Genomic DNA, 27,356 nt, shown 5'->3' with positions numbered 1-27,356 from the left:
AAAGCAGCTCTGGATGGACAAGCCACCAAGCTGGCTGTTTGCTGCTGGGGAGCTGGGGAAGCCAACTGCTCCGAGCCACATAGCAATAACCTTGAAGAAGGCTGTCTTTCCCTTATTTTTTAGAGATCCAAATTTATCAGATGCTTTCCAGTTTTGTTTGGTTTCAGGGTTGGTTATTTTGCACGCCGTCACCACCACGGATAGTAAGTGGGAAGGGAAAGGAATAGGCAGCAGTGAGACATTGCTGTTAGCTTGGGGACTACAGCTTTGCTGGGAAGCTGCTCCAGCACAGAGCCCCTCCCCGAGCGGGGGCTGATGTCCCCAAACAGCCCCAATCCCCCCCCACCAGAGAACAGGGCACTGGAGGTTGCAGGACTGCAGGGGCCAGCCCAGCTCATCCCCCCACCGGCACCCAGGGTGCTGCCACTGCTCAAGGCCACCCTGCCCTCCAGCACAGCACCACGGGGCTTGGGGACAAGGAGCTCACCCCCAGGGACACCCCTACCAAGGGCTGACCCCGCAGCCCAGAGGCAACGTGCACACCTAGAGCCCTACCCAAGTGCAGTTCTTGATTTTAATTTGCATTATCCCCCTTTTTATTATTTATTGGTAAAATGTAATTACCGCATCCTTCACGAACCTTAATTAAAGATGAAAAACAGTCCTGACAAGTCAATTAGATTTTTTTTTTTTTCCCTTGGTCTCCATTAAATTAAGACTCAAGTGTTACTGGAAGTGTTTAATATCACAACACATTTAACTGAAGGCTGCTTTGTAATAAATAAATCACCAAAGACAATGCAGGAGCTTTCTTCTCCTGAAGGCTTTTCTTACAATAGGATTTCATTTTCCAGCTGGGATACGCACTGAAAAGAGTTTCTTCTTCCTCCATAACACCTTTTCCCGCAATGGAACACTTCCATCAGAAGTGTTGCATGAAGTTGCGGCCATCCAACCTCCACAGGTTGGCTGGCAGGTCTTGCTTGGGCCAAGATCTCACCATGCTGTTATTAAGAGGAAACCCACAGCAAAGTTCTGCAAGCACAAGGCAACCCCATCTCCTCTGCGTGGTGATGGGCAAACACAGCTCCTCTGTGCCATGAAGGTTTTGCAGTCCTGGAATTTGGCCCTGCAAATGTGCTCCCCCAAAACACCCTTGAAAAGCAAGATACAGCCAATACAGAGGTCTTTTCTACAAGCTGCTTGGTGGGTATCTGCATCGGGCTCCCTACAACACAGCTCCCGGACCAGAGCCAGAGAAAGAAAGCCAGAGGCCATCACAAATTTGGAACATTTATTTATGCAACTGATTTTCTTAAAAGGAAAGAAAGCCAAAAATAATAATAAAAAAAACCAGTTAACAACAGCTGGGGGTGTGTGGTACAATCCACATCAGATGTGTCCCTCCTTCGCCATCCCTCCCTTGGTCCCACCACACCATCCTCTTCCACAGGGGAGCTGCCTCGTGGTACCAGTCCCTTTGGCAGCAGCTCTTGGATGCTGCCAGCTTTCAGGATCACTTTTTCTGCATATAGACAAAATCGTTCCAATTTGGTATTTTTCCTGGGTTTAATTTTTTTTCTTTTTTTTTTAGTTGTTGTTTTGTTTTTATTAAAAAAAAAAAAAAAGCACCACTCCAATCTGTAATACCAATAAACATTATCCATCTTAAGAACAGTATTTATATTTTTATATATATATTTCTATATATATATTTCTATGTACATGTCCTTGCCTCATGTCATATGAGCATCTCAGTAGGAGTTGGAGATCGGTTGGTTTTTATAGCACTTTGATTTCAAAGTCTGCCCTTCACAAGAGATGCCCTAAAAACCCAGAGACATCCAGCAAGGAGGTATCAAAAAAAAAAAAAAATCTCGCTTTTAAAACATATATACAACTCCTCCAGTCTCTGTAGTCTCTTTAGGACTAAATGGGGTTTCAATTTTTCTTTTTTTTCTTCTGGTAACACTTTACCTGCAAAGCACTGTGGGATGCTCCCTCCCTCTGGACCTGAGCAGGATGCAGGTGGCCCAGGCTCCCAGGATGTCTGGGATGAAGCAGCAGCATCCCTCCAGCCCCCAGACTCCGGGGCTAAACAGTGCCATCATGATCCCATTGCCAGGAATTTCAGAGATTCAGCTCAGCCATTTTCATACAAAACCAAAGAATTTCTGCACCCTGGGACCTCTCTGCACCCACCATACAGCGCCTTCCCTGCAGCACCCTAGGACAGCACAGACACATCTACAGAAAGATGGGGATTGGGAAAAAGACACTAATTTATTCCAAGTCAAGGCTTGCAATGTGAGTACTGGTGTCACCAGGTACTGGTGTAACTGGACCATTTTGCAAGATCTGGTGGGGTAAAAAGACTATTTGGTCACAAGACAGCATGGGTCCACGGCAGGGTTAGACAGCACAGATGGAAAGAAGGGGAATAATGTTCTATAGCCCTTGGAATAAGTTATTGTCAGGCCGTGTGAATTATTTGGTGAGCATGTGGGAAAGCCAAGTGTCTGGGCAAAACTTCCCGATGCTGCTGAAATCCCCATCACCACCCCTGGGCATCTGCAAGGCAGCGGGTGGGACATCCTCCAAAGTAGAGAGGGCAGAGATTTATCTTGTTGCTCTCCTCCCCCCTTGGAAGGTGGATGGAAATATCTCCTGGGTTTGATCAACCAGGGCACAGCCATTTCAGCTCTACAGCCTTTGTGCTGCAGTTCGCTCCAGCCAAATGGCGCCTTCCAAAGCTTTCAGTCATGGTATGGATCGGAATGCAACTTCCCAGCGAGATGGATCCCCAGCCTCCAGGCAGGAAGGGCAGGGAAGCTTCCCCTGCCCTGGGGAGATGGGGCTGAAGGATGGGGGAGCATGGAGGATGGGTGGGGGGATGAAGGATGGTGGGGGGATGAAGGATGGGGTTGCCCACATGCAACCTCCAGCATATGGAGGACAGTTTCTCATCTGTTTTGCTCCATCCCCCCAAAAATACTGTGAAGGGTTTTGTCTGGCCCTCAAGACAGAAGCAACCTTCCCTCGGCTCCTCGAGTCTCCGAGGTAGACCCTTGACCTGCGTCCCTCTGGTTGCACCTTCTTGAGGCCATTTGCAGAGAGAGAAAACCCTGACCACAGCTTTATTACAACCAGGATGTAAGCAGAAAGTCCTGTAATTATCACAGTACCAGACAGATAAAGTGACATCTCACACCCACCTGCAGCAGGATGAAGCCAAAAAAGTATCAGGGACCTTCAATCACCAGCCCTATATGCTTGTCCCCGCGTGGCACCAGGGGCATGGGGACCTCCCCGTGCCCAGCCCCAAAGCATTGCCATGGCTCAGGGCTTCAGCACAGCTCACCCCACGCCAATGCCATCACCAAAATCAACCATCCTGCTTCCCCAACCCTGGCAAAAGCCAAGCAGCATTGATGGGCAACTGCCTGGGGATGGCATCCAGGAGGCATATGGGATGGACCCGAATTTTAAGGGGTTTGTTTCTGGGCACCAAAGGTGTCTCATGTGCAGCAATTCACAAGGTAGGGGTTAAAAATGGACCTGTGGGCTGGTGCCTTTGGGTCAGCCCAGAAGGAATTAATTGCTACAGATGGAGAGGATGGTGTGCAGATGCAGGGGAACCATCGCTTGAAACGCTCTGCAAAGGCACCAGGAGGGGTCTGGGTCAGTCCCTGCAGAAGGACATCGCCTGCCCAGTGCCCCCTGTGCCACAGCGTGAGCCCAGGCAGCCACCGAGCCCTGACCCCCCACCTCCCGTCCCTCATCCCCGCTCTGTCCAGGGCTGGATACACAAAGGGTTGCAACTCACAGAACTAAAAAGAGCAAAGATCAAACTCATGGTGTGAACGGGCAGAAACTCAAGAGCTCCTCTCAGGGTCTTTGCTCCGGCTCAGAGCATGTCCCCACCAAGGGCAAAACCTGCTGGCAGCTGTCTGGGCTCCTTGGAAGAGCAGCTTCAATTCCACGCACAATTAAAAAAGCAACGTCTCTTCTCCAAATATCCACCCTTCCCTGCTGGAAAATGGCCTCGGCTCCTTCTGTCCTCCTCCTCCCCTCCCTGGCCTCCTCTCCAGCTGCTTTAGAGATGTCCAGGCAGCACTGCGGGGCTGCATCCTGCACACACCGACCCCACGACCATGACTCAAAGCGATGCAGGGACAGGACAAGTTGTGGCATCCGACCCATGGCTGCTCGGACACGCTTGGGGTAGAAGGAAAGGTGGAGAGCGGAGGATGAAGATGGGGAGCGGCCGACACGTCCCGACGTCCTTTCGTTTTTCTTGATCTGATGGGTTTTCTCGTTGGGTCCTTTGCTGTTTCCCTCTTCACCTTCAGCACTAATGCAACGTCCAAGTGCAAAATGCACAGTTGGCACGACCCCTGCGCAAGCCCTAGCTGCCCCTCTCGTGGCGAGGTGCTATCTGGTCTCCAAGGACTCCAGATATTCCAGTGCTATGTCATAGCAGAAATGATACTGCTCCTGTTTGGAGAGAGAAGAGAGGATGTTATGATCCTGAATAAACTATTCCCAAAAGCCATCCCTTTTCAAGGTAAAATAAGTTTCAATAGCCCTAAGGAAAAGCCTGGGAGGGGGTCTGTGGGACAAACACACACGTCACCCCTCACTGGGGGCTGCATCCCTCTCTTGTGCCCCCATGACAGTCCTGCTGAAGCAACAGCCAGGAGAAACTCCACTTTCGGCAAACGATGCCCATTGCTGGAGAAGGGGATGAACCATCTCCCGGATCCAAAGGCACCGCATGTGCCCCATTCCTGCATTTTGGGGGCACGCAGCACCTTCACGTCCCCCGAAGGACAGACAAGGACTGTGACGTTCCCTTATGGTGAAAATATGGTTTATTCACTACACCAGGGTACAAAGCATGCAGCACCAGGCAGCCTCCACTGGCCAGCCTCACCCATGTCCGCCCCCCTCCCACACCGCAGTGATTGACATTTGTCAATCAGATGGTGGCAGAGCCATGGGAATGATGGGGTCCAGGTTCAGAGGTGTCTGAAATAAAACCCTGGGCATGAAATCAAGGAGAGTTTTCATTTTTTAGTTCAGCAGAGGCTGCAAATGGGGACCGTGCCCAGGCAAGCATCCATGGTCCAGGTGTGGGATTACCAGAGACGCCCTGCTCCAGCTGCCAGGACATTTCTCATCACAGATTCTCCTGATGTAGATAAAAAAATGCCATTTTCCATCCCTGGTGGGGATTTGGTCTGGACATTTACTTGGCATAGGGGGAGAGGTGCAACGGGGTGTCCCAGGAGCTTTCCCTTCCAAAAATCCAAATTTTCCAAGGGAAACACCAAGCAAGTAAGCATTTTGGTGCTCAGGTTGAAGTCTGACCCACCTGCGGCAGCCGGGCTAGAGCCAAGGGGTGCAAGTGGGAAAACTCCTCTCTGAGCCCACGGCAGGACCAGGCTCACTATCCCATCCTTTCCCTTTCCTAAGACAGTTATGGACGATGTCAGCATCTTCCCACCCTTTGCTCCCTCCCTAGCTGGCTCCCCAGCTGCACAAAGGGAAAGCCCAGCATGGCTGGCTCCTGGTTTTATAGCAAAAAATCACTGAAATTGAGCTTGTGAAGGCAGTCTCTTCCATCCTTGTCCTCCTTTACATGACCTGTTCTTGTGCTCTCCTGTCCTTGTACAACTCACAGCACAAAAAACTATGGGGGAGCTCAGATCTTGGAGGCAGCACCCATCCCCATGAGATGTTGCTCCTTCAAGCATCAACCAGCAAAACCAGCCAGAGTGGGGAAAAAAACCCCAAATAAATCAGATTTCTGATGCTGCTGCAAGTGCTGGGACATCAGGTGGGAGCATTCCGGGTGCAACAGCAGGCAGGGAAAGGGGAGAGCTCATCTCCCAAAATCCTCAGCAGCAGCATGGGGATTGCAGCTTGAGCACCGGCATGAAAATCCTGTTATTCCCCACGCAGGTGGGCGGCTGCTTGGGGACCCCAGGTGGGAGTGGGCAGCAGGGGAGAAGGGCTTCAAAGCGAGGAGGCTGCAACAGCTTAGATTGAAAGGACATAATGCTTTTTGGATTAAGAAAAGGGATTGTTTCCATTTATCATCATATAAAAATAAACCCCACAGGCAAACAGAGGGGGAAGATGCACAGGCAGTGGGAAACTGCTATGCGCTGGCTGCTCTCTGCTGGGCTGCGGCTCTTTACACTGGGTGAGGATCCGGCCTCCCAGTGACTCCAGTAGATTGGGGTTCCCAAAATAGATGGTTCAGGTTCATTTGAGGCTGGAGGACGCTTGTGTCCTGATGTGAAATGTTGCCTTTTTTTAATACCTTTGCAATTTAGCCCAATGGGCCTGGTGGCTTCATGCTTGTCACATCATCTTTCCATTATCTGCATCCCTCCCTCTGCTCCCCTCTCCCCTCCCTCACCTTCTCCTCCACTTTAATTCCTAATGCAAATCACATCCCCTCTTCAAAACCATTTCATTTTGCAACTTAGGGATTTTATAATCTAAACAGGGTAAACATTTCCGGCTGACTTGCTTTTAAAACATCACTAGGCACCTAGATTCCTCCATCACGGGGATGGGCACACACCTGCTTTATCCCCTGTCCTGTATCAAGGGCCTGAAATAGGGCACAGGCTTTTCACCCGGACCCACTGCCACCTCCAGCCTTCCCATCATGAAATGTGGCTTCATCGCTGCCCCAGCAGCTTCTCCACCAATTAATTTCACTCAAAACGCAGTTCCCTTTTATGTTTCCAACAGGAATTAGCCTGACTCTACCACAGAGCTGCTCCCGGCACCGCAAACCCTCTGAAGAACTACAATTACATCCCGTGAATTAATGTGAACCTGCCTTATTACTCCTGGGAAGGATTTCCGACAAGCCCAGCACTGACGCCAAGGGCATCTCAGCACGGCGAGATGAAGGCAAGCCTAAAGCTGCTTTCAAGAGCTGCCTCGCCTCCCTGTCCGCCCCAGCCCACGCCACAGTACTGGCATGCTCACAGAGACATGTTCTGCATGACGATGCCCATAATGCTAATCAGGATTTGGGATGGGAAAGGAGGTTTTTGGGGAGGTGAACATCCCCCAGCACCTCTCCTCCCTGCTGGAGGGATGCGTGGGAACCAGCAGCCAGGGTGGATGCCAGCTGTGTCTGGTGCTTACCAAGGTCTCTACCATATTTGGCTTGTAGTTGCGGAGGGTCTTTGCAGCATAGAAAACATCTGCCATGTTGTGACATTTGATCATCTCCAGGATCATGGTGGAGGCACAGAAGGTGCCGCTCCGGCCACCTCCGTTCCTGGTGGGGGAAACATACGTGTCAGTGGTGAGAAGATGGCATTAGAGCATCTTCCTGCTCCCTCTAATTCCCCCTTCCTCTACCCATCTGCATCCCAGGAGATGACCCAGAGCAGGGGCTCATACCGCAGTATCTTCCCAAATTGGGGGACCTGAACCAGACCCACATGGTGGCAGGAGCTGTGATCCTGCCCTCTGGTCTTCACAAGAGCCACAACAGAGCATGAAAACACCTTTTTGGAGCATCAGGGTTGGGTCTTGGACATCTGGGCTCTGTTTCCAGCCCTGTCATGGACCAATTCCTCGTGCGACCTTGGGGAATCCACTGTGTCCTTCTACCACCCTCTTCCCATCTGCAGGGTGACCCTGGACTGATGACCTGTTGGGTAGTGCTGGCTGGAGGAACCATCCCACGTTTCACCCAGCACACAGCTTGCTGGGTATCTCCTCCCATCTTGGGCTGAAGCCATCCCACACCACCACATCTGATCCCTGGCAGCAAAGGGGACCAGGGAGAGGAGGAGAGAACATGAAGCCAGTGTTTTATAAAGCGTGTTCTCAAATTATCCTTCGGCTAATGAAGACGGACAAGGCTGTAATTAATTTTTGATTAAAGGCTCGCCTGCTGTCTCTACCAATCTGTGAACGTGCCAGGTCCCATCCGAGGAGAGCACGCTCGGGTGTTTGCGCGAGCCAAACCCAGCTGGGAGGAGGGGGATGGAGAGCATGTCTACCTCAGTGAGAAGCAGTGGGAGTTGCACAGCTCCTGCCACGTCCCTTTGGAGCCTGTTAACACACATGGGACGTGGTGACAGGGCTGGGACCTCTGCCGAGCCCTGCTGCAAGGCAGGGGACCAGTGTGAATGGCGGGGTTGCTGCTATCGGGTGTCACTCCTGCTGAGCATCCATCTCATGGAGGAGGTTTGACCTGGACACCACAAGGTACCTCACCCAAAACTCATGTTGTGGGAGAGGGCGCTACTTGGGGACAAAGTCACCCCGCGGAGGGCTTTTTAGAGGATTTCCAGGCAGAACTGTGGACACATGAGCTGGTGGCATCTCCCCCCGCACCAGAGCCTCCTCCTCTCCAGCTGACACTCACAGGCAGTGCACCACGGTCCTGCCATCGCCGCTTTCCTTCTGCCACCTCTCCACTTGGGCCAGGAGGTGCAGGAAGGACTTCTTGGAGTCTGGGGTGTCTCGATACGCTGACCACCGCAGGTACTGGAAATGCCGGACCATCAGGTGCCCCTCCTGTAACTAGAAAAGCAAACCTCATCAGCATGAACCCATGGCCTGCCCTCATTTGTCTCCACTGGAGGTTTGACGGAGGGCAAGAGTGGTTTGCCACACATTAATAGTAAAGGAAGAGAGGAAAACCCTTTCCTGGTGCTTTAAGATGGATGGTTCAGCTCACTCCTCTGCAGCTCACAACGGTTCCACCACACCATCCTGCCCGGGGGAAGCTCCATTGACATGGTTTATCCTAACTCACAGCATCTTGAGCTGTCTCTGTATCTTCCAAAACCTGCTACCAGACTGTTTTGGGTTCGTGTGGCGGGGTTTTGGTAGCGGGGGAGGGGCTGCAGGGGAGTCTCCTGTGAGAAGCTGCTGGAAGCTTCCCCGGCTCCAAGTCGGGCCCGCCGCCGGCCCAGGCCGAGCCCCTCAGCGACGGCGGTCGCGCCTCTGGGAGAACAGGTTTCAGAAGGGGAACCTGCGGTGAGTAGTGGGAGTGGAATGTGAGAGGAACCCCTCTGCAGATCCCGAGGTCAGTGAGGAAGGAGGGGAGCCCACGCCGGAGCAGGTGGGTGCCCCCCAAGATGGCCGCCGCTCCATGGGAAAGCCCGCGCTGGAGCAGGCTGGGACTGAAGATCGGCCCGCGGAAAGGACCCACGCCGGGGAAGTTTGTGAGGAACTGCGGCCCGCGGAAAGGACCCACGCCGGGGAAGTTTGTGAGGAACTGCAGCCCATGGAAGGGACCCACGCCGGGGAAGTTTGTGAGGAACTGCAGCCCGCGGAAAGGACCCACGCCGGGGAAGTTTGTGAGGAACTGCAGCCTGCGGAAAGGACTCATGTTAGGGACGTTCGTGAAGGACTGTCTCCCGTGGGAGGGACCCCACACCAGAGCAGGGGAAGAGCGAGGAGTCCTCCCCTGAGGAGGAAGGAGCGGCAGAGACAAGGTGGGATGAACTGACCCCAACTCCTGTTCCCTGTTCCCCTGCACTGCCAGCGAGAGAAGGTGGAGAAAATGGGGAGTGGAGTCGAGCTGGGAAGGAGGAAGGGGTGAGGGGAAGGTGTTTTAAGGTTTGGGTTTACTTCTCATTATCCTTGATTTGATTGGTAGTAAATTAAATTTTGTTTTTTCCCCAGGTTGAGTCTGGTTTTTTGCCCACGACCACAACCGGTGAGTGATCCCTCCCAGTCTTGTCTCAACCCATGAGCTTTTCATTATATTTTATCCTCTTCATCCCACCGGAGGGGAGGAGTGAGCATGTGTAGCTTCACGGTGCTTTGTTGCCGGCTGGGCTTAAACCACAACAGAGACCCCTGAGCCTCCCCAAGGCTTCTCCATGACGTCCTTGTCTTGCATGCAGAAGATCCCAGGGGAAGTGTTTATGTTGTGTTCACTGTAAACCAGGAGCCTGATGAGAAGCTGCCACCCACGGAGGCAGGGAGCGGTGGAAGTATGCCTTAATACCCTGGTAATCTGGTTAGTTTTGAAACCTAATCTAGTTAGCAGGATCCAGGAGGATTACATCCACAAAGCTAAACGAGGCCAGGCTTTAGCCAGCCAGTTGTGGGGCTCTTGCTCAGAAGTACTCAGGGCATCAGGACTACCTGATGGGATGAAACCAAGGGTCACACACTCCAGCCACATCTCAGGCCTTAGTGGCACATGTGTTGGCAGCACACATTGGAGGAGAAAGGGGTGATCAGACACAGATGGGAGATCCCCAGCTCTGGAGGGCTCTGTCCACCCCATGCCTGATGAGCGGGGTGAGCACCAGACCAACTCCAATCAGCAGGACCAGGTATTCCTATGACTCTGCAGGGAGCCCCAGCTGGGGGTGTGGGTGCTGGGGGCATGTGGTACCCACTCCAACCAGCACATCCCAAATGCACAGAGGCTTTTCTGAACCTTTTGGGGAGCTCCAATGTGGGTTGGCGATGTGGCTGGATGGGCTGACCTCCCCAGGCTCGAGTATTTGCTACCAGCTGGAAGCCAGGAAGGCAGAGGGTGAAGATGAAACAAGTAAGTGGAGTTAAAGCAGGAGAAAACTGCTCTGACAGCCCAGAAAGGAAAGCTTTGGGATCCATTCTGAAGCTCAGGTGAATGTTCTGTCTGGCTCTGGAGGACTTGTGACACCCCCCAACGCCCAGCTCTCCTCCGGCCAGCAAGGCTTGGCAAGAAGCGACTCCATGCATTTACCAGCACTCCTCCAGCGATCTGCTCCATGGGGAAAGCTCTTCTCAGATCCAGAGATTTCAATCACACTGCATTTTAATTTAGCACGGGGTATATTCTATCACCTGACAGCAAAGCACATTTGGTGAAGGATTTTGTGCTGACACCCAAGAAATGCCAGATGCTCCCACGGGGAGCGCGAACCAAAACCCTCTTTGTGTTGAGTCCAGATAATCAGGATTTATCTCCTCTGACCCCAGCTCCCACGCCAAAGCACCCTTCCCAGCTGGGCCATCAGCCAAGCTGCACGCTCCCTTCCAAGCTCCCTAATTCCCATCTGCCCGATGACCTCCACTGGGGCATTGGCCTCAGCTTCTTGGCAACCCTCAGGAGATTTAAAGACCTCAGGGATGCCACCTCTTCATGGCTGGCTTTTATAGTTAAATTGGCTTTTTTTTCTGCGTACAGTTCTGCATGCATGCAGGTGTTCATTGCAGTCCCTGTCCCTTCCGAATTTCACTGTGTTTCTCTTCATTTAAAGGCAAGCTGAACCAGCCAACTGTCAACACATCAAGGACAACAGGTTCAAACCTGTGCAGATCTTCTCACCCTGTGAGAAAAGGGCTCTGCTGGTCCCAGGGGAGCTGCTGTCCCCACTTGGGGAGTCTCCATCCTGTGATACATGTGTGGCAGGGCAGAGATGGACCTCCAGGCAGGATGAGAAATGTCTTCCTACAGAGCTTGCAAGGAGCTGTGAACTCCAGAAAGGTTGGATGGAGCCAACAGCAATCTGACAGGCTCCTCTCTGCCAGGAGGAGAGCTGGGGCTGCATCCTCTGGAGAAGCTGGATTAGGCTGAAGAAGACACCAGCATCTACAGCACTGTTCAGTTAGTTTATATGGAGAATTACCCAGCCGGGCAAAGACAAGCTCTAGGACTGTGTGGCCTCACTAGATGCATCAACCTTCTGCTCTCCAAGAAAGGTCTTCACTCATAAAGCTCTTGGTGTTGCCCCAGCCCTTCCCCAATGCAGACACTAACAAATGCAATCCACTCTCTGCACACAAGCTCACCCAACTCTGACCTCTGTACTGGGAGATGCTTGGGGAGCACCTGCGCACTCACACAGACACGTGTGAAGCCCCCCCCCGACCACCCTTCGCTAGCATAGAACAACCAGAGGAGAGACCCTCACCCGTGTGATGTTCTGGACTCGGAAGAGACGGGACACGATGTCCTCATCCGCTGCTCCGGAAACGTACTCCACCTCCATTGGGCCATACTGCTGGAGCCCCGGCTCAGGCCAGTACTGCAAACAGGGCTGTGGAGAGAAGTAGTACAGCTCACCGTGACCGCGGACATGTACTGGGACACAGGGAAAGGGCATCACGCACCACAGGCAACGTCAAGTGGAATGGAGTGGTTGGCGCTGGACACTGAAAGGGGCTGCTGGCACAGGGGGTTGCCCCAGGATGGGATGCTGGACCCATGATGCCATTACTCATGCAGGACCCATGGTGCATTGCTGGATGGAGGATCCCTCAGCTTGCTCAGGGATCAAAGCTGAAAGATCAGGTCCACTCCCTGGCATCCACATAGCCCTCTCCCCATGGCAAGAACGCAACAGCTGATGCTCCTAGAGATGGACTTAGCTGATCCAGGAGGATGCAGGATGGGCCCTGCCTCAGCCCTGGCAAGCACAGGCCTGATCCTGCACAATGATGGAGCAGGGCTTGGCTGCTCCAAGTCTGCTCTCAAACCCCATTGGCTTTAGAAGCTGCTCTACCATCAGTAGCAAGAGCAACGTGGGATGACATGCCCCCTTGCCCCATGGCCAGGACAATCCACCAAGTCAAAGCAATCCCAGCCTGCCGCCCAGGAAAGGGCTGGGGAACGACTCCTGCTCCCCCTCCACGTGTCCGGCACAGCACTGATGGATGGCTCAGTCCAAGGGTCACAGATATGAATGTTTTCACACCGCGACAGCTGGGAAACCAGCATCGACACAAAATATATGATGTTTGTCACCGCACTTTAAAAGGGCATTTAGTATTTCAGGTCATCTAACGGCTTGGGCCTAACTGCATGGCAAATGTGTTTGAGGAATAATTGGTTATTAATAGGGGCTATAAATCTCCAAGATCTCTAAGCCTTCTAGACTCAGAGCTATAATTTGGATATTAAAACTTCCTTCGGCAAGACGTAGTTCAAGTGAGGGATATACCCTCTAAGTCACCTTTCAGAGCTGCCTGCTGTAAAGGTTGATTTATTACCTGTTGGTCCTAAACTGGTAAACATTTAAGATCCAGCTAAATATTGTACCACAGAAATCCCTGAAGAATAGATGTCCAGAGAGAGAGGCAGGGCTGAATAATGAAGAAAAATGGCAAAGTCCCTGTTGGATGGTGCCAGGGGACAGTGGCCACTGCAGGGGATGGGGACCTGGGGCAGGATAGCACAGGAGCGGGCAGCTCCTGCAAGGCTGAAGAGCATTTCTGGACCAGGGAGTGAAAAAACAAGTTGAGAGAGAGAAATAAAATCGGTTTTGCTGCCTCATTCCCTGCCATTGTCCGCTACAGCTGGGTTCAGCTGATAGCTGATGTTTGTGCTGCAGATGGGAGGTGCTGGGGTGGTCGCAGTGGAGGGACAGTAAGATGGCGGCACTGCTGCAGAGCTGGGTTTTCAAAGGTACACTTTGTCCCTAGCAGGTATCTCAGCGAACGTGAGGGTAAATGTGAATAAATGTGAAAAACGCACGTGGGAGCATCAGTCACCCTCCCCTAGCTGGACCTGCCCGCTGCTTGGGCAACATAGAGGTCCTCCCCTGCAGCCACGCTTGCAGGCAAAGCCCTTCCACCCTCCTGGCTTCAACACCTCTCTGCACACAGAGGGAAGCCAGGAGGTCCGTCCCACTGGGAGCAAAGCCCTCAAGGCAGGGAGCAGCCACTGCCACCAGCCAGGGCTCAATGTGGCGATGTGCTCAGCCCTGTCCTCACGCCGGGACTGGAGAGCCTGCCTGACCATGCCAGAGCCACCCTTGGGTGCTGGGTCTGCACTGACACCTTCTGCTCCGGACTCGCAGAGGCACAGAGAGGCAACAGCCACCACAAGAACTCACTTGCTCACATTTTCAGCTGAAAACACCCTTCATCGCTCTGCTCAGAGCACCTCCTGAGCAGTCCACGAATGGCTTATCACTGTCTCACGGGCCACAGACCACACTTAAAACCATTGTCCTTATTCCTGTTTTTGTATGGTCACGTTTGCGTGACAAACTTCAGTAAAGCCAACACACTTGGTACGGTACTTGTACGAGCTCCTGGGTACTTGTACTAGCTCCTTCAGTACGCTGGGATGAAGCCCATCAGGCCCTACGGACGTAGGAACATTCAGCTGACGCAGCTGGTCCCTTACAATGTCACTGTCCACAAATGGAAAGTCACTGTTCCCACAGTCGTGATCCTCCAACTCAGAGGACCAGGTTGATAGCTTGACAAAAGTTTGAGAGAACATCATTTTGAGTTTCCTGGTTTGGTTTCTAAAGGTTCTATAACAAAGAAAAGCAGAGGAACCCAAATCCAGAGAGGGGCAGGGGTACAGAGCACCAGTTTATTTCAATTGCAGAGTATATTTAGGTGGCATTTCACTTCTAGTTCATCCTACGGAGCAGCACGGGGAGCCTGCTGAAAGCTGAGAGCATCACCTGGGTACACAGACAGCCACGACAGAAGCAGCACTACTGAAATCACAGAGCGGGGTTTATTCCAGAGAAGAAGGGACAGGCATTTCTGCACAGCGGGAAGTGCCCAAGGGAAAAACTTCAGGTCTGGGGCACTTTGATGCCCAATGCTGCAGCCTTCTCCATCCCTCCCTGGGCACCATCTCCCAGAGGCAATGGGACGCAGCACTGCCCTAGCAGGACACACCAAATGCAAATACAGTTGGATTCACCTCTTGGCTCAAAACAGCTCTCTCCATGAACAGAAAACAGGGCTTTCTAGCAATTTCTTCTGTCTTCCACTTCCTGTTGCCACAAGACGGGTGCCATGCTGTGATGTCACTGTGATGCAACACAAGTGTCACCGTGACGCTGGAGAACTTCCCAGGCAGCTTGCGCCAGGGCCCTTCATCCTGCTGACCGGCAGGACAGAGCCTGGCTGGTCGGGGAAAGGGTCACGCTGGAAGTTGTGGCCAAGCTGTGAAAAAAAAAAAAGCTAAAATGGAGCCACCTTCACCAGAGACATCCTGTGCTTCTGACCCAGAGGAGCCAGACTGGTGGGTGGCTTCAGCTTCTCCTGACCACCCAGGAGGTGGTACGGGAACATCCTGGGATGATGCCACTGGACCTCTTGGAGAAGAAAACACTTTTCAAGCTTTGCCTGATGAACCCTGGACCTCCATCATGTGGGTTTTTTTCTCAGAGGAGAGCTCTGCCAACACCAACCAGTCTTCAGCCTGCTCCTTCCTCAAGAAGCTCTGGAAGATCGTCAGCAGCCATCACTTCCAGTCAATCTGGTGGGGTGATGATGGAAACTGCATCGTGATTGCAGAAAAACTCTTCAGAAGGGAAGTGCTGGGGAGGAGGGGACCCCTGAAGATCTTTAAAACCAAGTCCATGAGAGGCTTCATTTTCCAACTTAACCTCCATGGATTCTGCAAAATGGAAGGGGATTCTCTCATATCTGCCTCCATCGAGGAGCTGCGAGCAGTAGCAGCTGCAGGTTCTGCTCTAGGCAAGGTATGTTGGTTCCTCCGCACATGAAAGAACCTTCAGGACATTCTTGGGGAGAGGTTCACATTCAGATAAAATAAGCCTTTACAAGGTAGGAGATGGGGATGGGAGCAAATGGCCTGACTGTGTCTCGCAGGTCATTTTCAGGAATTCTCAATGCACGATTTCAGAGGAGCAGAAATGCTGACAAAATAAGATTTTGGTTATTTCTGCTTACTTCGAATCTGTGAAATGGAAAGATCAGCCCATCATATTGTGCTTTCTTTGTGTTTGTGCCGTATCTGGCTGCACCAAAAATTTAAATCTTTTTGTGGCACCTGCTGAATGCTGACAAGATACCCGGCAGCATCACATTATTCCCCACATGTCCATTCCACTCTGGGGTGCCTGAAAACTAGTGGTACTTGCATTTCTCCAATCAGTTTTTAGACTTTTGAAAACCCTACATTTCTCTGCTCCCAAATGCCAAAAACACAAGGGTGGTTATTACTTAACAGAACCCTATCCTAACATTTTATTCAGCTGAAACTTGAGGTTCAAAATGCCCCAGAGGGTCCTTTTTAATACCCATGTTTGTTTTTGCTGATGCAGATGCTTAGTTATCAGATCTCTGTCTTCCTCCTCCTTGCAATGATGGCAACTAACTCCTCTCCTTTGCGTTTTGTAGCTGCTCTTCTACTACAACCCCTTTTTTAAGAGAGATTGCCCTAACCTCCTCTGGATGTGCACGCAAAGTGCTGGTGAAAGAAAGAGAGCCCCTGCCGCATCCCCACTGGGCCCCAACTTGAAGGATGACCACCCGAGAAGAAGACGACCTTCTGCTCAGCCAGCGGTAGGAGCTGCGGAGGAGGAGAATGACACCCAGACATCTGCAACCACCAGCTCCACACCAACCGAGCCATGGGCTGACACAACCGCCCAGACGGGCAGTGCCGGTCCCTCCCCACCAAAACGGCACTGCAGCCACAGCCCCGCTGGCATCCAGGAGGCGGCTCCTGCTCCATCCATGGCTTCACCACACCGTGTCACACCTCCTGCCCCAAACAGTCCCTTCACCCTAGCCATGGGACTCCCCGCATTTCCATCTGGGCAGCCAAAATTAGTTGTTATGCAGGTCCCCGGGGCTGGCATGCCTCCATTCTGCGCTCCATGGTTTGCGATGACCACACTGGCAGCACCATCTGCCGTTCCCGTGCCAGGGCCACTGCGCGGCCAAGCTCCAACCCACCGCCACTGCCCGACCTGCACCTGCGGACCAAACACCGCAGCTGCCGGCGACGGGGTTGGACCTCAGCAGGGGCTGGACTAGAAAGAGCAGAGACCTTCGGTAGCAAGTAAGCGTCATAGAGGTAGAAATCCATTAGTATAGGAATAAGTAACAGCAAATTGTTTGCTGTTCTCAATAATAAATCTTTTCAAGTTGCCTTGTCCTGCCTCTGCAGTCTCACAGTCACTGTCTCGACACCCGGGGCGGGGGGTTGCCTTCAGGGACGTGAAGGGTTTGGCTCCAGCCCGCAAAAGCCAAAGGCCCCAGGCACTAGCCCTGCACTCAGCAAAAGCCAGCAAAAGGCCAGCCTGGGGCTGCTCCAGGAGCTGCACCAGCACCCAGGGCCACTCGAACCAAACCAATCCCTCCTAGCTCTTGGGGAGTCCATGCCCCTTCCTCCCCCAGCTCAGACCAGGGGCCAGGGGCGGTGGGGCTGCAGGGAGCAGGCTTGGGCTTCTCCTGCCCATCCTACATCCCATCTGGGGACAACTACAGCATTGCAGCTGGCAAAGCAATAAATTGGCCCTACAGGAATCACAGCTTGGACTTACTGGAGCAAGAACCTCTCCCATCAGCATTTACTAAGGCTTCCTTCAGAGAAGAGGCTTTAACCAAAGCATTTAAACAAGAAGCTATATCATGGTCCCCTTCCTTTCCACAGAACAGAAAATTTCAGATTTTGGTGAGAGCAGACCTGTAGCACTGGGTGTGGAAGATGCTCCACACTGCACAGCCATTTATGCAAAAAACAAAAAAACAAAAAAACACAGTGTTCATAAGAAATTAGATCACGAGTTCACAGGTTCACAGTAAACAGGCCGCACTGCACAGCACAGTCCAATCATGGAAAGATTCCCTAAATTAGGTCCCAAGGTAACAGAGCGGAGTATGTGATTCCACCTCCCAAGTTAAGCGTCCGTACACCAGACAAAGAGGACAACAGTCAATTCAACTGGCACCGGGAAAAGCAGCAGACAAATGTATTTCATCTCATGCCCTGTCCTGATGACTTTAAAATCAGTATTGCTGAATCGGTGGCTTGGGTTACAGAAATCAGAGATCTTCAATAGCATCTGAGAGCTTTCCAGGTCTGCACAAAGTCACTGAGAAGCAGATCAAAGTAGGAACAGTAGCTCGAGCAAGGTTCACAGACGGAAACATACCCAACGAAGTCATGACTGTTAAAAATGCTAATCCAGAGAGGGGGATGTCACTTGTACCAAACCAGGTGTTGAAGACTTCTGGGCTTGTAACACAGTCTTCAGCAGAGACACCCAGATCATTCCTCACTTTGGTTTTCGAAGCCAGCGGTCTCCAAAGTGGGGTATGCATGACAATCCATCAGGATGCCAGAAGGAAATATTTATTTTCATTTTATATATTGTCATTCAGAGATGGTATATTCTCAACAGCAAATGACTTCTTTACAATACATTGGAATGAGACGGGGAGCAACCATGAAAATCTCTCCTACCACATGGAGATTTGCTGCTTATCTCATGGCAAAGGGCTTAAAAGACCTGTCGAACTCAAAGGAGTTTTATTTGACAAAAAGACAAGCATTGCAAACTTGCTGATGACCAGCTGCTGTCAGTAGTATGCTACCTAGCAGGTATTGTCCAAAAAATAAACACACTTAAGTTGCCCCTTCAAGGTGAATGGGCCATTTCAATGACGAGGGAGGAAGTAACTGCTTTTTGAAAGAAACGCATGCTACGGAGAGAGCATTTGCTAAAAACCCCAAAATGCAACACCTTCCAGTCAGTTTGCGAGCACAACTGGCTGACACCAGGGAAGATGGACATTTAAGAGCCAAGAAAACCCTTTGCCTAAGCAGTGGGTGGATTGAAAAACAAGTATTGTGGTTTAATAAACGCAGCCAACAATGCACTTCTTCCATTTGCAGCTACACATCCGTGTCATGAATTTTTTTTCAGCAGTGAGAGTCATTAAAACCAAGTATCAGAATAAACTGGACTTAGAACCAGCCCTTCGGATGGCTGTATCACAATGCGCTAAACCAAGATTATCAAAACTAATGAGGCGTAGGCAATCACAGAACCCTCACTATAAAATATTGTTATTATTAATAGTATTTCTTTAGCAAGAGAAAAAGGGGGGGGTTGTACCATTAATACAGTAAAATTAAAAAATGTTTTCAAATATTGTTCATCTTTATCGCCTACTTTTTAAATTTCTACTGTTTGTGTATGTCTTACAGGGTTCCTAATTAGTACAGGAGAACATACATATGATTTATAAATAAATAAGTACACATATTTGGGGAGGGGGTATGCTCAAAAGTTGTTTACTGATAGGAGCGTGCCATCAAAAAAACCTCTTAAATAGCAGACAGCAATGGTAAGATGGACCTTCCCTTCCCCCGCAAGACCCTCAGCCACAGTCCAGCTATTGCACTGATTGTCACAGAATCATTGAATCATTTAGGTTGGAAAAGACCTTTAAGATCATCGAGGCCAACTGTAAGCCTAACGCTGCCAAGTCCACCACTAAACCATGTCCCTAAGTGCCACATCCACACATCTTTTAAATACCTCCAGGGATGGTGACTCAACCGCCTCCCTGGGCGGCCTGTTCCAATGCTTGACAACCCTTTCGGTGAAGAAATTTTTCCTAATATTCAATGTAAACCGCCCCTGGCACAACTTGAGGCCATTTCCTCTCGTCCTATCGCTTGTTACTTGGGAAAAGAGACCGACCCCCACCTCACTACACCCTCCTTTCAGGGAGTTGTAGAGAGCGATCAGGTCTCCCCTCAGCCTCCTTTTCTCCAGGCTGAACAACCCCAGTTCCCTCAGCCGCTCCTGACAGGACTTGTTCTCCAGACCCTGCACCAGCTTCATTGCTCTTCTTTGGACATGCTCCAGCTCTGTAGAGCCTTCCTACCCTGAAGCAGATCAACTCTCCTGCACAACTTGGTGTCATCTGCAAACTCACTGAGGGTGCGCTTGATCCCCTTGTTCAGTTCGCTGATAAAGATATTAAACAGAACTGGCCCCAATACTGAGCCCTGGGGAACACCACTTTTGACTGGCCGCCAACTGGATTTAACTCCATTCTCCACCACTCTTTGCGCTCGGCCATCCAGACATTTTTTTACCCAGTGAAGAGTACGCCTGTCCAAGACATGAGCAGCCAGTTTCTCCAGGAGAATGCTGTAGGAAACCATGTCAAGGACTTTACTAAAGTCTAGGTAGACAATATCCACAGCCTTCCCCTCATCCACTAAGCAAGTCACCTTGTCATAGAAGGAGATCAGGTTGGTCAAGCAGGACCTGCCTTTCGTAAACCCATGCTGACTGGGCCTGATCACCTGATTGTCCTGTATGCACCACGTGATGGCACTCAACATGATCTGCTTCATAACCTTCCCCGGCACCGAGGTCAGGCTGAGAAGCCTGTAGTTCCCCGGATCCTCCTTCCAGCCCTTCTTGTAGGTGGATGTCACATTTGCTAACCTCCAGTCAACTGGGACCTCCCCATTTAGCCAGGACTGCTGATAAATGATGGAGAGTGGATCAGTGAGCTCTTCTGCCAGCTCCCTTGGTACCCTTGGGTGGATCCCATCCGGCCCCAGAGACCTGTGTGTGTGTCTAAGCGATGTAGCAGGTCACTAACCAATTCCCCTTGGATTATGGGGGCTTCATTCTGCTCCCCATCCCTGTTTTCCAGCTCAGGGGGCTGGGTACCCTGAGAACAACTGGTCTTACTATTAAAGACTGAGGCAAAGAAGGCATTAAGTACCTCAGCCTTTTCCTCATCCTTGGTCACTATGTTTCCCCCTGTATCCAGCGAAGGATGGAGATTCTCCTTAGCCCGCCTTTTTTTGTTAATGTATTTACAGAAACACTTTTTATTGTCTTTTACCACAGTAGTGAGATTAAGTTCTAGCTGGGCTTTGTCCCTTCTAATTTTCTCCCTGCATAACCTCACGACATCTTTGTAGTCCTCCTGAGTTGCCTGCTCCTTCTTCTAAAGGTCATAATCTCTCTTTTTTTCCCCTTGAGTTCCAGCCAAAGCTCTCTGTTCAGCCAGGCCGGTTTTCCTCCCCACCAGCTCGTCTTTTGACACATAAGGAAAGCCTGTTCCTGCATCTTGAAGATTTCCTACTTGAAGAATGTCCAGCCTTTCTGGACTCCTTTGCCCTGGGACTCTGTCAACCAGTCTCCTAAACAGGCCAAAGTCTGCCCTCCAGTAGTGCAAGGTAGCAGTTCTGCTGACTCCCCTTCTTAATTCTCCAAGAATCAAAAACTCTATCATTTCATGATCACTATGCCCAAGATGGCCTCCAACCATCACATCACCCACAAGTCCTTCTCTGTTCACAAACAACAGGTCCAGCTGGGCCCCTTCACTAGTTGGCTCACTCATCAATGGTGTCAGGAAGTTATCTTCCACACATTCCAGGAACCTCCCTGACTGTTTCCTCTCTGCTGTATTGTATTTCCAGCAGACATCTGGTAAGTTGAAGTCCCCCATGAGAACGAGGTCTCCCAATCATAGGACTTCTTCTAGCTGCTTATGGAATATTTCATCTGTCTCTTCATCCTGGTTGGGTGGTCTATAACAGACTCCCACTATGATATCTGCCTTATTGGCCTTTCCCCCGATTCTTACCCATAAACAATCAACCCTTTCATCACCATCACCAAGTTCTAGATAGTCAAAACAGTCTCAGCTGCTGGTGCTGGAAGGGGCCTCTCCAACAACCCCAGTCACACAAACCTGCTCATTTCTGCATGCCCATGGGCAGATTGCTTCATTAAACATGAGCCTGATCTAGGAGTGACTCCTCTGAGTGAGCGTACGAGCTGGGAAGCTCTTCGGGGCCAGCTCTGCCTCCTTTCCCAGCAAACCTCCACAAGGCAAGAGACCATCCCAGGACATCCCTCGATGCGCCGGGTCTGCTTCATGTCACCCCATGCAAAGGTCCTTTGGAGCACATGGCATTAGTTCAGCACAGAGGGACATACGGGCGCACTCCATAGTTCTGCGCGTGTCCAGTATATTCTTATATATAAATAAATACCAGTGTATTTACCCACCAGTCGGTACCACATCCATCTGCATCCCTGCAACGAATGGTACAACTGCCGTTTCGGGTCATTTACAGCGAGTATCTGATCTCAACTTGTGAAATAAGCCAGCTAATGAAGTCTTCTCCAGACATCCATTAAGAGTCTATAATGCTAATTTTATGTAAAAATCTAATAAGTTTCCTCATTGAATTAACATTACAGACCTGTAGCGGACTTCTACACCCGCTCTGGTGGCAGCAAGAGCACTCCAGGCATCTCCCCGGGGAGCAGTGCACTGGGAGAGCAAAGCAAGGCAAGGCTGAGCATGGCTGCCTGCTCCCCGGCTTCTGTCCCCTCTCCCCCAGGTGACAGGGGACACCTCCCCTCCAGTATGGCAGATCTGTACATCCCATCACACCGTAAAACACACGGGACAGCTGCTTTGCAGCAGGCTGATTTATAAAGCAGCATTCACAAGCCACCAGTGCCCTTGGAAGATGAAAGCGCGAAATGCCCCGTGCCTCAGTTTCCCCTTTGTAAAAGGAGGATAAAACTCAGTTATTTATGATGACAAGGTTATACTCGTCATTAACCTTGTATCTCCCTGGGGCATCCACAAAGATTATGGTACGGTAAAGCAACACCAACACAACACCAACACAACAAAGCCAGGCTGGTTTGCTGCTGAATGCATTTTTGGCTCCAGCTGGCCAGTCCTGTGCTTAGAGGGGATAAATCCTGGGTGCTGCAGCCAGTCCTGTCTCCCCTCGCAGAGGAGAAGGAGCTGAGTGAGCAAGGCAGAGGCCGTGGTGCTGCCAAGGCGGTGGGGACAGAGCAGGACAAGGCCAACTGCGGGGCCGGCGTGGTCCCCAGGGCGGCAGCACTCACCCAGGCAGAGTTGGACTGGTTGAGCTGGTTGAGCATGACGATGGAGGTGCAGCCGTAGTCGTACACCAACCGCCAGAAGTCGGTGGTGGTGTTCTGCAGCGGGTGCAGGGTGACGATGAAGGCAGCGCTCTTGGTGTAGCTCTGCAGAGAGGGAAGACCAGCGTCATTAAGGACATGGTGGCGGCGCTGAAGCCGCTGCTGTCACACCCCGAAAAACCAATGCAACCAGAAGATGAGTGCCACCAAAGCCATCTTATCCAGAGCTGGCATCCTTGGCACGGCCTCGGTCCCTCCATGCACTGGTGCTGGGGACATGCTATAAAAATAGGTCTCAGTGATCCCTGCCCTTGGTGGGGATGAAAGCACCCACTTTCTGCTCTCAGCTCTCGCAGGGAAGGGTGTTTCACAAAAATAACTGGGGAAAACAGTCACCTTTGAGCCAAGAACAAGCAGAAGTTGTGCCTGCCAGATGGTCCCAGCCCTCAGCTCTGCACCCCAGTCCTGAGCAAAAGCGTCACCCACGGCATCACCCCCACAGTGCCCCAACACCTCTGGGCACTGAGAGCAGCAGAGAGGCATCGGGCTCAATGGTCTTTAGGGGCAGGAAAGGAAACCCAACTGAAAGGCCCCTGGAGACTGCAAGAAGGAGGGGGGCGGGAATTGGTTGTACTTCTCATTCACTCTTCAAACGAGATTTGTCCCCTTGGTCATCCTGATGCCGGCTTGCCAAGGGAAGGGGAGCCCATGGCCGGGCTCGGCACTGCATTAATCAGACTTTTAAATCAACACACTTTAGCTCAAGCCTCCTCAGATACATGAACAGAGCAGAAAATGTTCTTTGCCCACGAATTAGCACAGCTCTCCACTAACGAGGAGTCCTCTGGCTGCTGCAAAACCTCCTCATTTAGCTCATGGCAAAGCTTTTATTGAACCTTTCCCGTGTCCTGTCCATGGGGTGGCAGTGAGATCCCCGGCTCTCAGTGAGACCTTTCTGCCCTCGAGGAGGGCGACAACAGCAACAAGGTGAGGGAGATTTCATCAGGTGTTGACCAGGCTTGCCTTGGCACCCACAATCCTTTGGCACCGGTGTAAATGACGGCAGCCGGCACAGAGCAGAGCGCAGCTCTGCCAGCCTGCTGCCGGCACCAGCACAGAGCTCAGCACCGGTGATGGGCAGCACAGACCAATCTAATCTGACAGATGGACAGACTGAACTGAGCAAACCACTTTGGCACTTAAAGAAAATGAGACTTTTTTTTTTTTCCCCCCAAATAGGGAAATGGGTTTTATCCCTTCAGCGAGAATTTCATCCAAAGGGCTTTTTCTGTCTATAAAAAAATTTTTATTCTCTGACCCTGTAGCAGAGATTAAGGGAGGCTCAGTGATGTATAAAAATTAAATGGATATGCAAACACCAAACAAGCTGAAAACAAAGCTCCCATCCCACAGTAGCCAAAGCCTGCAGCCCAATGGGTGCTGCTCTCCAGCCACCAGCAGGCACCTCCGCTTTACAAACTGCTTTTTGCTGCGAGAGCAGGTATCAGGGAGATGAGATCTGCACAAAGATGCGCTGTGATAAATCACCCGTGGGGTGAAAAATGAAGGGCTCAGCCTGCTGCCAGTGCTCAGCTGTGACCAGGAGGGTTCGGGGAAGGTGCCTGGGGTGCAGCAGGGCTCAGCACTGCCCGTGCAAAGCACCCTGGCTCGTTTCAGGTAGAAGAAAGTGGTTTTGGTGATAAATGACCCAATCACTCGGTGCGGGCTTGGAGCCTGTGCATTCCTCTCTGCTCTGCTTTACGGTCATCAGCAGGTAAGAAATAGCTTTGCCATTATGGGTGTCCTTTCTGACTGCACCGGGGGGGGATGCACAGCAGCTCTGGGAGTAGAGCCCCCTGAATTCCACCAGAAGGATGGGCAGGAGGATGCACAGCAGGGGTTTAATGCTACCAACCAACCCTTCCCAGAGCTTCCTCTCCCTCCTGTGCTCCATTTTGCTAGGAAATAAAGGAAGATCCTTTGTGTGCAGCTTGCAAGAGCAGGCAAAAAGCTCTTTCAAGACAAGCAAGATGCGGCTACACAAAAGAAGGGGTGAAAGACCCTGCTACGCTGGTCCCAGCCCTTCCTCCCCCCACACACAGCTGCCACGTGCGTTCATGCCCTTGTGCAAAATGAGGCCATAAATTCAAACCGAGCGAGGTTTTTGCCTTTAAAAGCTGCCCGAGACAACCTGAACCGGCCCCCTCCCTCCCCGCAGCACGCTCACATCAGTTAAGGCCGCGTTGATGTAGTTGTTGCTGTCTCCGTCCACGGAGATGAGGAAGGGAAGGCATCGGTCGGGCGGCAGGACGTCCATGCTGCGGTTCCTCTCCCGGTTGCGGGGCAGGAGGGCGATGCTGCACTCCTCCACATCCAGGTGGGGTGTCACCGAGTTCAGGGTCTGCAAGTACACGTGCTCCTTTAGCTCCTTTCCTGCCTACACCGGGGCCAAAACCCCTGGCTGCTGCTCGTCAGAGCCTGCTGGTCCCCAGGAGGGTGAGGAGCAAGGGGGTGTTGCAGGGAGGGGACACAGGTTTTGGGGCCACTCACCTGGAACTCCTCCCGCAGCTGCGAGGAGTTGCTCTGCGGCTCTATCCTCACCATCTCCTTGTAGGTGGGCTTGAACTCGCTGGCAGGGATGCTGGTCTCCCCACACAGGCAGGCTTCCAGGATGGCGTCATGGATGAAGACGTACTGCTCCTTTCGGGGGGGGAGGAAAGGGGAAAGGGCTGAGCCTCTGCAACCTGCCGGCGACAGCAGCCCCACGTGTCCCCAGCTGTCCCCAATGCCCACTCACCTCCGTCTGTATCATGTTGATCCTCCGCGAGCACAGGGTCTTCACGCAGTTGTAGATGTCCACAACGCCCTCGCACTCAGCCATATCCAACATAACGTCCAGGACGATGTAGCAGCCAGTTCTCCCCGTGCCAGCACTGGGGATGGAGGAAGAAAACACAGCAAACACATTCCCAGTCTGCACAGCATCCACATGCAGCCCGAGACGCCGGCAGGCACGGAGCAAGGTCTGTGTGGGTGAGGGCTTGACGTACAGTCCCTGCCCGTGAATGTGGGGGCAGCTGGGGTCCAGGCAGGGCTGCCAGGACCTTGCATGCCTCCATAACCACAGCCCAGTTTTGCCTTAAACCACCCACCCAAACACACCACTGCAGCAGCCTGGGGGCTGTGTGATGGTCAGGCTGCAGGTGGGAGGGTGGGCACCCATGTCTAAGGTTCATTTTCACTTTAAGATAGCAAAACACATGCTTTTGGCAACAAAACGGGCAGCTAAACCATCTGAGTGCCGACAGTCCTCTGGGATCCCATCCCAAAAGGGCAGAGGAGGATGCTCAGCACCAAGCCCTGAGAGCGCAGGGAGGTACCCCTGGCACAGAGGGGGTCCGAGTTCCCCCAGGGGAGACCCCTGGGTCAAGGCTCAGCCCAGCAGGATGCCTGGAACCAGATGCCCCAGCAGCAGTGATATCCCAAATCCTGGCATGGTTGGACTCACAGCCAAAGATCTACTGATGCTGCGACCCCTCCGTGACACGTCGGGAACACAACCGATTCCCCCCCCCCCCCCCCGCCCGCTCCTTTCCTACAAAGTCTTTTCCAGTGAAATACTAATTTCTGGGGCTGATGAATCACTCGTCGTCATTATCAGTGATTACAGGCTACGGGTACTAATCACACTCACTGTTGCCGGTGAATGAATACTGATGAGGCAATTGACAGGAAGAAATCAAATAAAAAAAAATCCCTCCTACTCATCAGCTCCTCCTTGTTTGCCCAGCACTCTGGGCCATTAACCCATCCTGTGGGGATGCCTGCTCAGGGGACAGAAAGCCACCACTCCTGCTGAGATATGCCACCAGTCTCATCCCAGCTCCGGTGTCCCGGTGGCTGAGCCCTGTGGGGACAGCACTGTGGGTACCCCAGGAACGGGGCTGTCCTGCTGCCCCCCGCCTGAACCCTCTCCCTTAGGCCAGACCCAACATCGTGACATTGCCGTTGGCAGCGGTTGAGCTGCCCGTCCCCCCATGCCACCCTTGCCCAGAGGGACAGAGCTGTGTCATCAATAACGGGTGCTGGGGCAGCCCCCAAAATGTGTTGCTCCCTCCTGTCCCCCTGGACCACCTGCAGCCCCCCCATCCCTGCTGCCACCAGCCCAGTGGTGACATTGTACAGCTGGATGCCATCATAGAGAGACATCCAACCCCACACCATCAGCCCCAGTGTCTTCCCCACCTCAGCCATTCCTCGTTACAAACCCAATTTATACGCTGAGTATTTTAGCATCATTCAGAGCTTTTAGCATCATTCAGAGCCAGAGGCTGAGCACCCACCTAAGACACAGCGTGCTGCCTCCCGGGGCCATCCATACCCCCCAGACCCCATCCTGGAGGGGGATGCTCCCCCCACAGCTGGCTCTGCCCCACAGCCACACACGTACCTGCAGTGGATGACAATGGGGCCAGCATCGGGCGGTGTGGATGCCTTCACCCTGCGGATGAAGGCCAGCAGCCCCGTGGCGTGGTAGGGGACGCCGTGCTCGGGCCACGACGTGAAATGGAACTGCTTCACCTCGTGCCGGGCTGAGTAGCCCCGCTGCAAGGGAAGAGCAAGATGGAGCGAGGCTGCATGGGGAGGGCAAAGCCACCCAAATACCTAATTTTCTTG

The 27,356-nt window shown here is 52.1% G+C and overlaps 2 protein-coding genes across 4 annotated transcripts in view; one reads left to right on the top strand and one right to left on the bottom strand.

Annotated features, from left to right (window-relative positions):
- Nucleotides 1–1,614: 1,614 nt before the first annotated feature.
- Nucleotides 1,615–27,356, bottom strand: part of PTPRU (protein tyrosine phosphatase receptor type U) — a 77,550-nt gene continuing 51,808 nt past the window's right edge. For all 3 annotated transcript variants that reach the window (XM_075047677.1, XM_075047678.1, XM_075047679.1), the window contains 9 exons: nt 27,130–27,284; nt 25,477–25,612; nt 25,230–25,379; nt 24,907–25,080; nt 22,644–22,784; nt 11,913–12,038; nt 8,414–8,571; nt 7,177–7,312; nt 1,615–4,497 (listed from right to left, as the gene is read on the bottom strand). In XM_075047677.1, coding sequence (XP_074903778.1) covers nt 4,435–4,497; nt 7,177–7,312; nt 8,414–8,571; nt 11,913–12,038; nt 22,644–22,784; nt 24,907–25,080; nt 25,230–25,379; nt 25,477–25,612; nt 27,130–27,284 — 1,239 coding nt within the window. In that variant the 3' untranslated portion in view covers nt 1,615–4,434. The remainder of the gene's footprint in view (nt 4,498–7,176; nt 7,313–8,413; nt 8,572–11,912; nt 12,039–22,643; nt 22,785–24,906; nt 25,081–25,229; nt 25,380–25,476; nt 25,613–27,129; nt 27,285–27,356) is intronic.
- LOC142040648 (uncharacterized) lies at nt 14,243–16,883 on the top strand. Its single transcript, XM_075048746.1, has 2 exons — nt 14,243–15,455; nt 16,117–16,883. Exons 1-2 carry the CDS (start codon nt 14,937–14,939, stop codon nt 16,756–16,758), a joined length of 1,161 nt encoding a protein of 386 aa, XP_074904847.1. The 5' UTR covers nt 14,243–14,936; the 3' UTR covers nt 16,759–16,883.

The sequence above is a fragment of the Buteo buteo genome, chromosome 16 (assembly GCF_964188355.1).
Source record: "Buteo buteo chromosome 16, bButBut1.hap1.1, whole genome shotgun sequence".
Lineage (NCBI taxonomy): Eukaryota > Metazoa > Chordata > Aves > Accipitriformes > Accipitridae > Buteo > Buteo buteo.
This window is presented reverse-complemented; position numbering and strand designations above follow the sequence as displayed.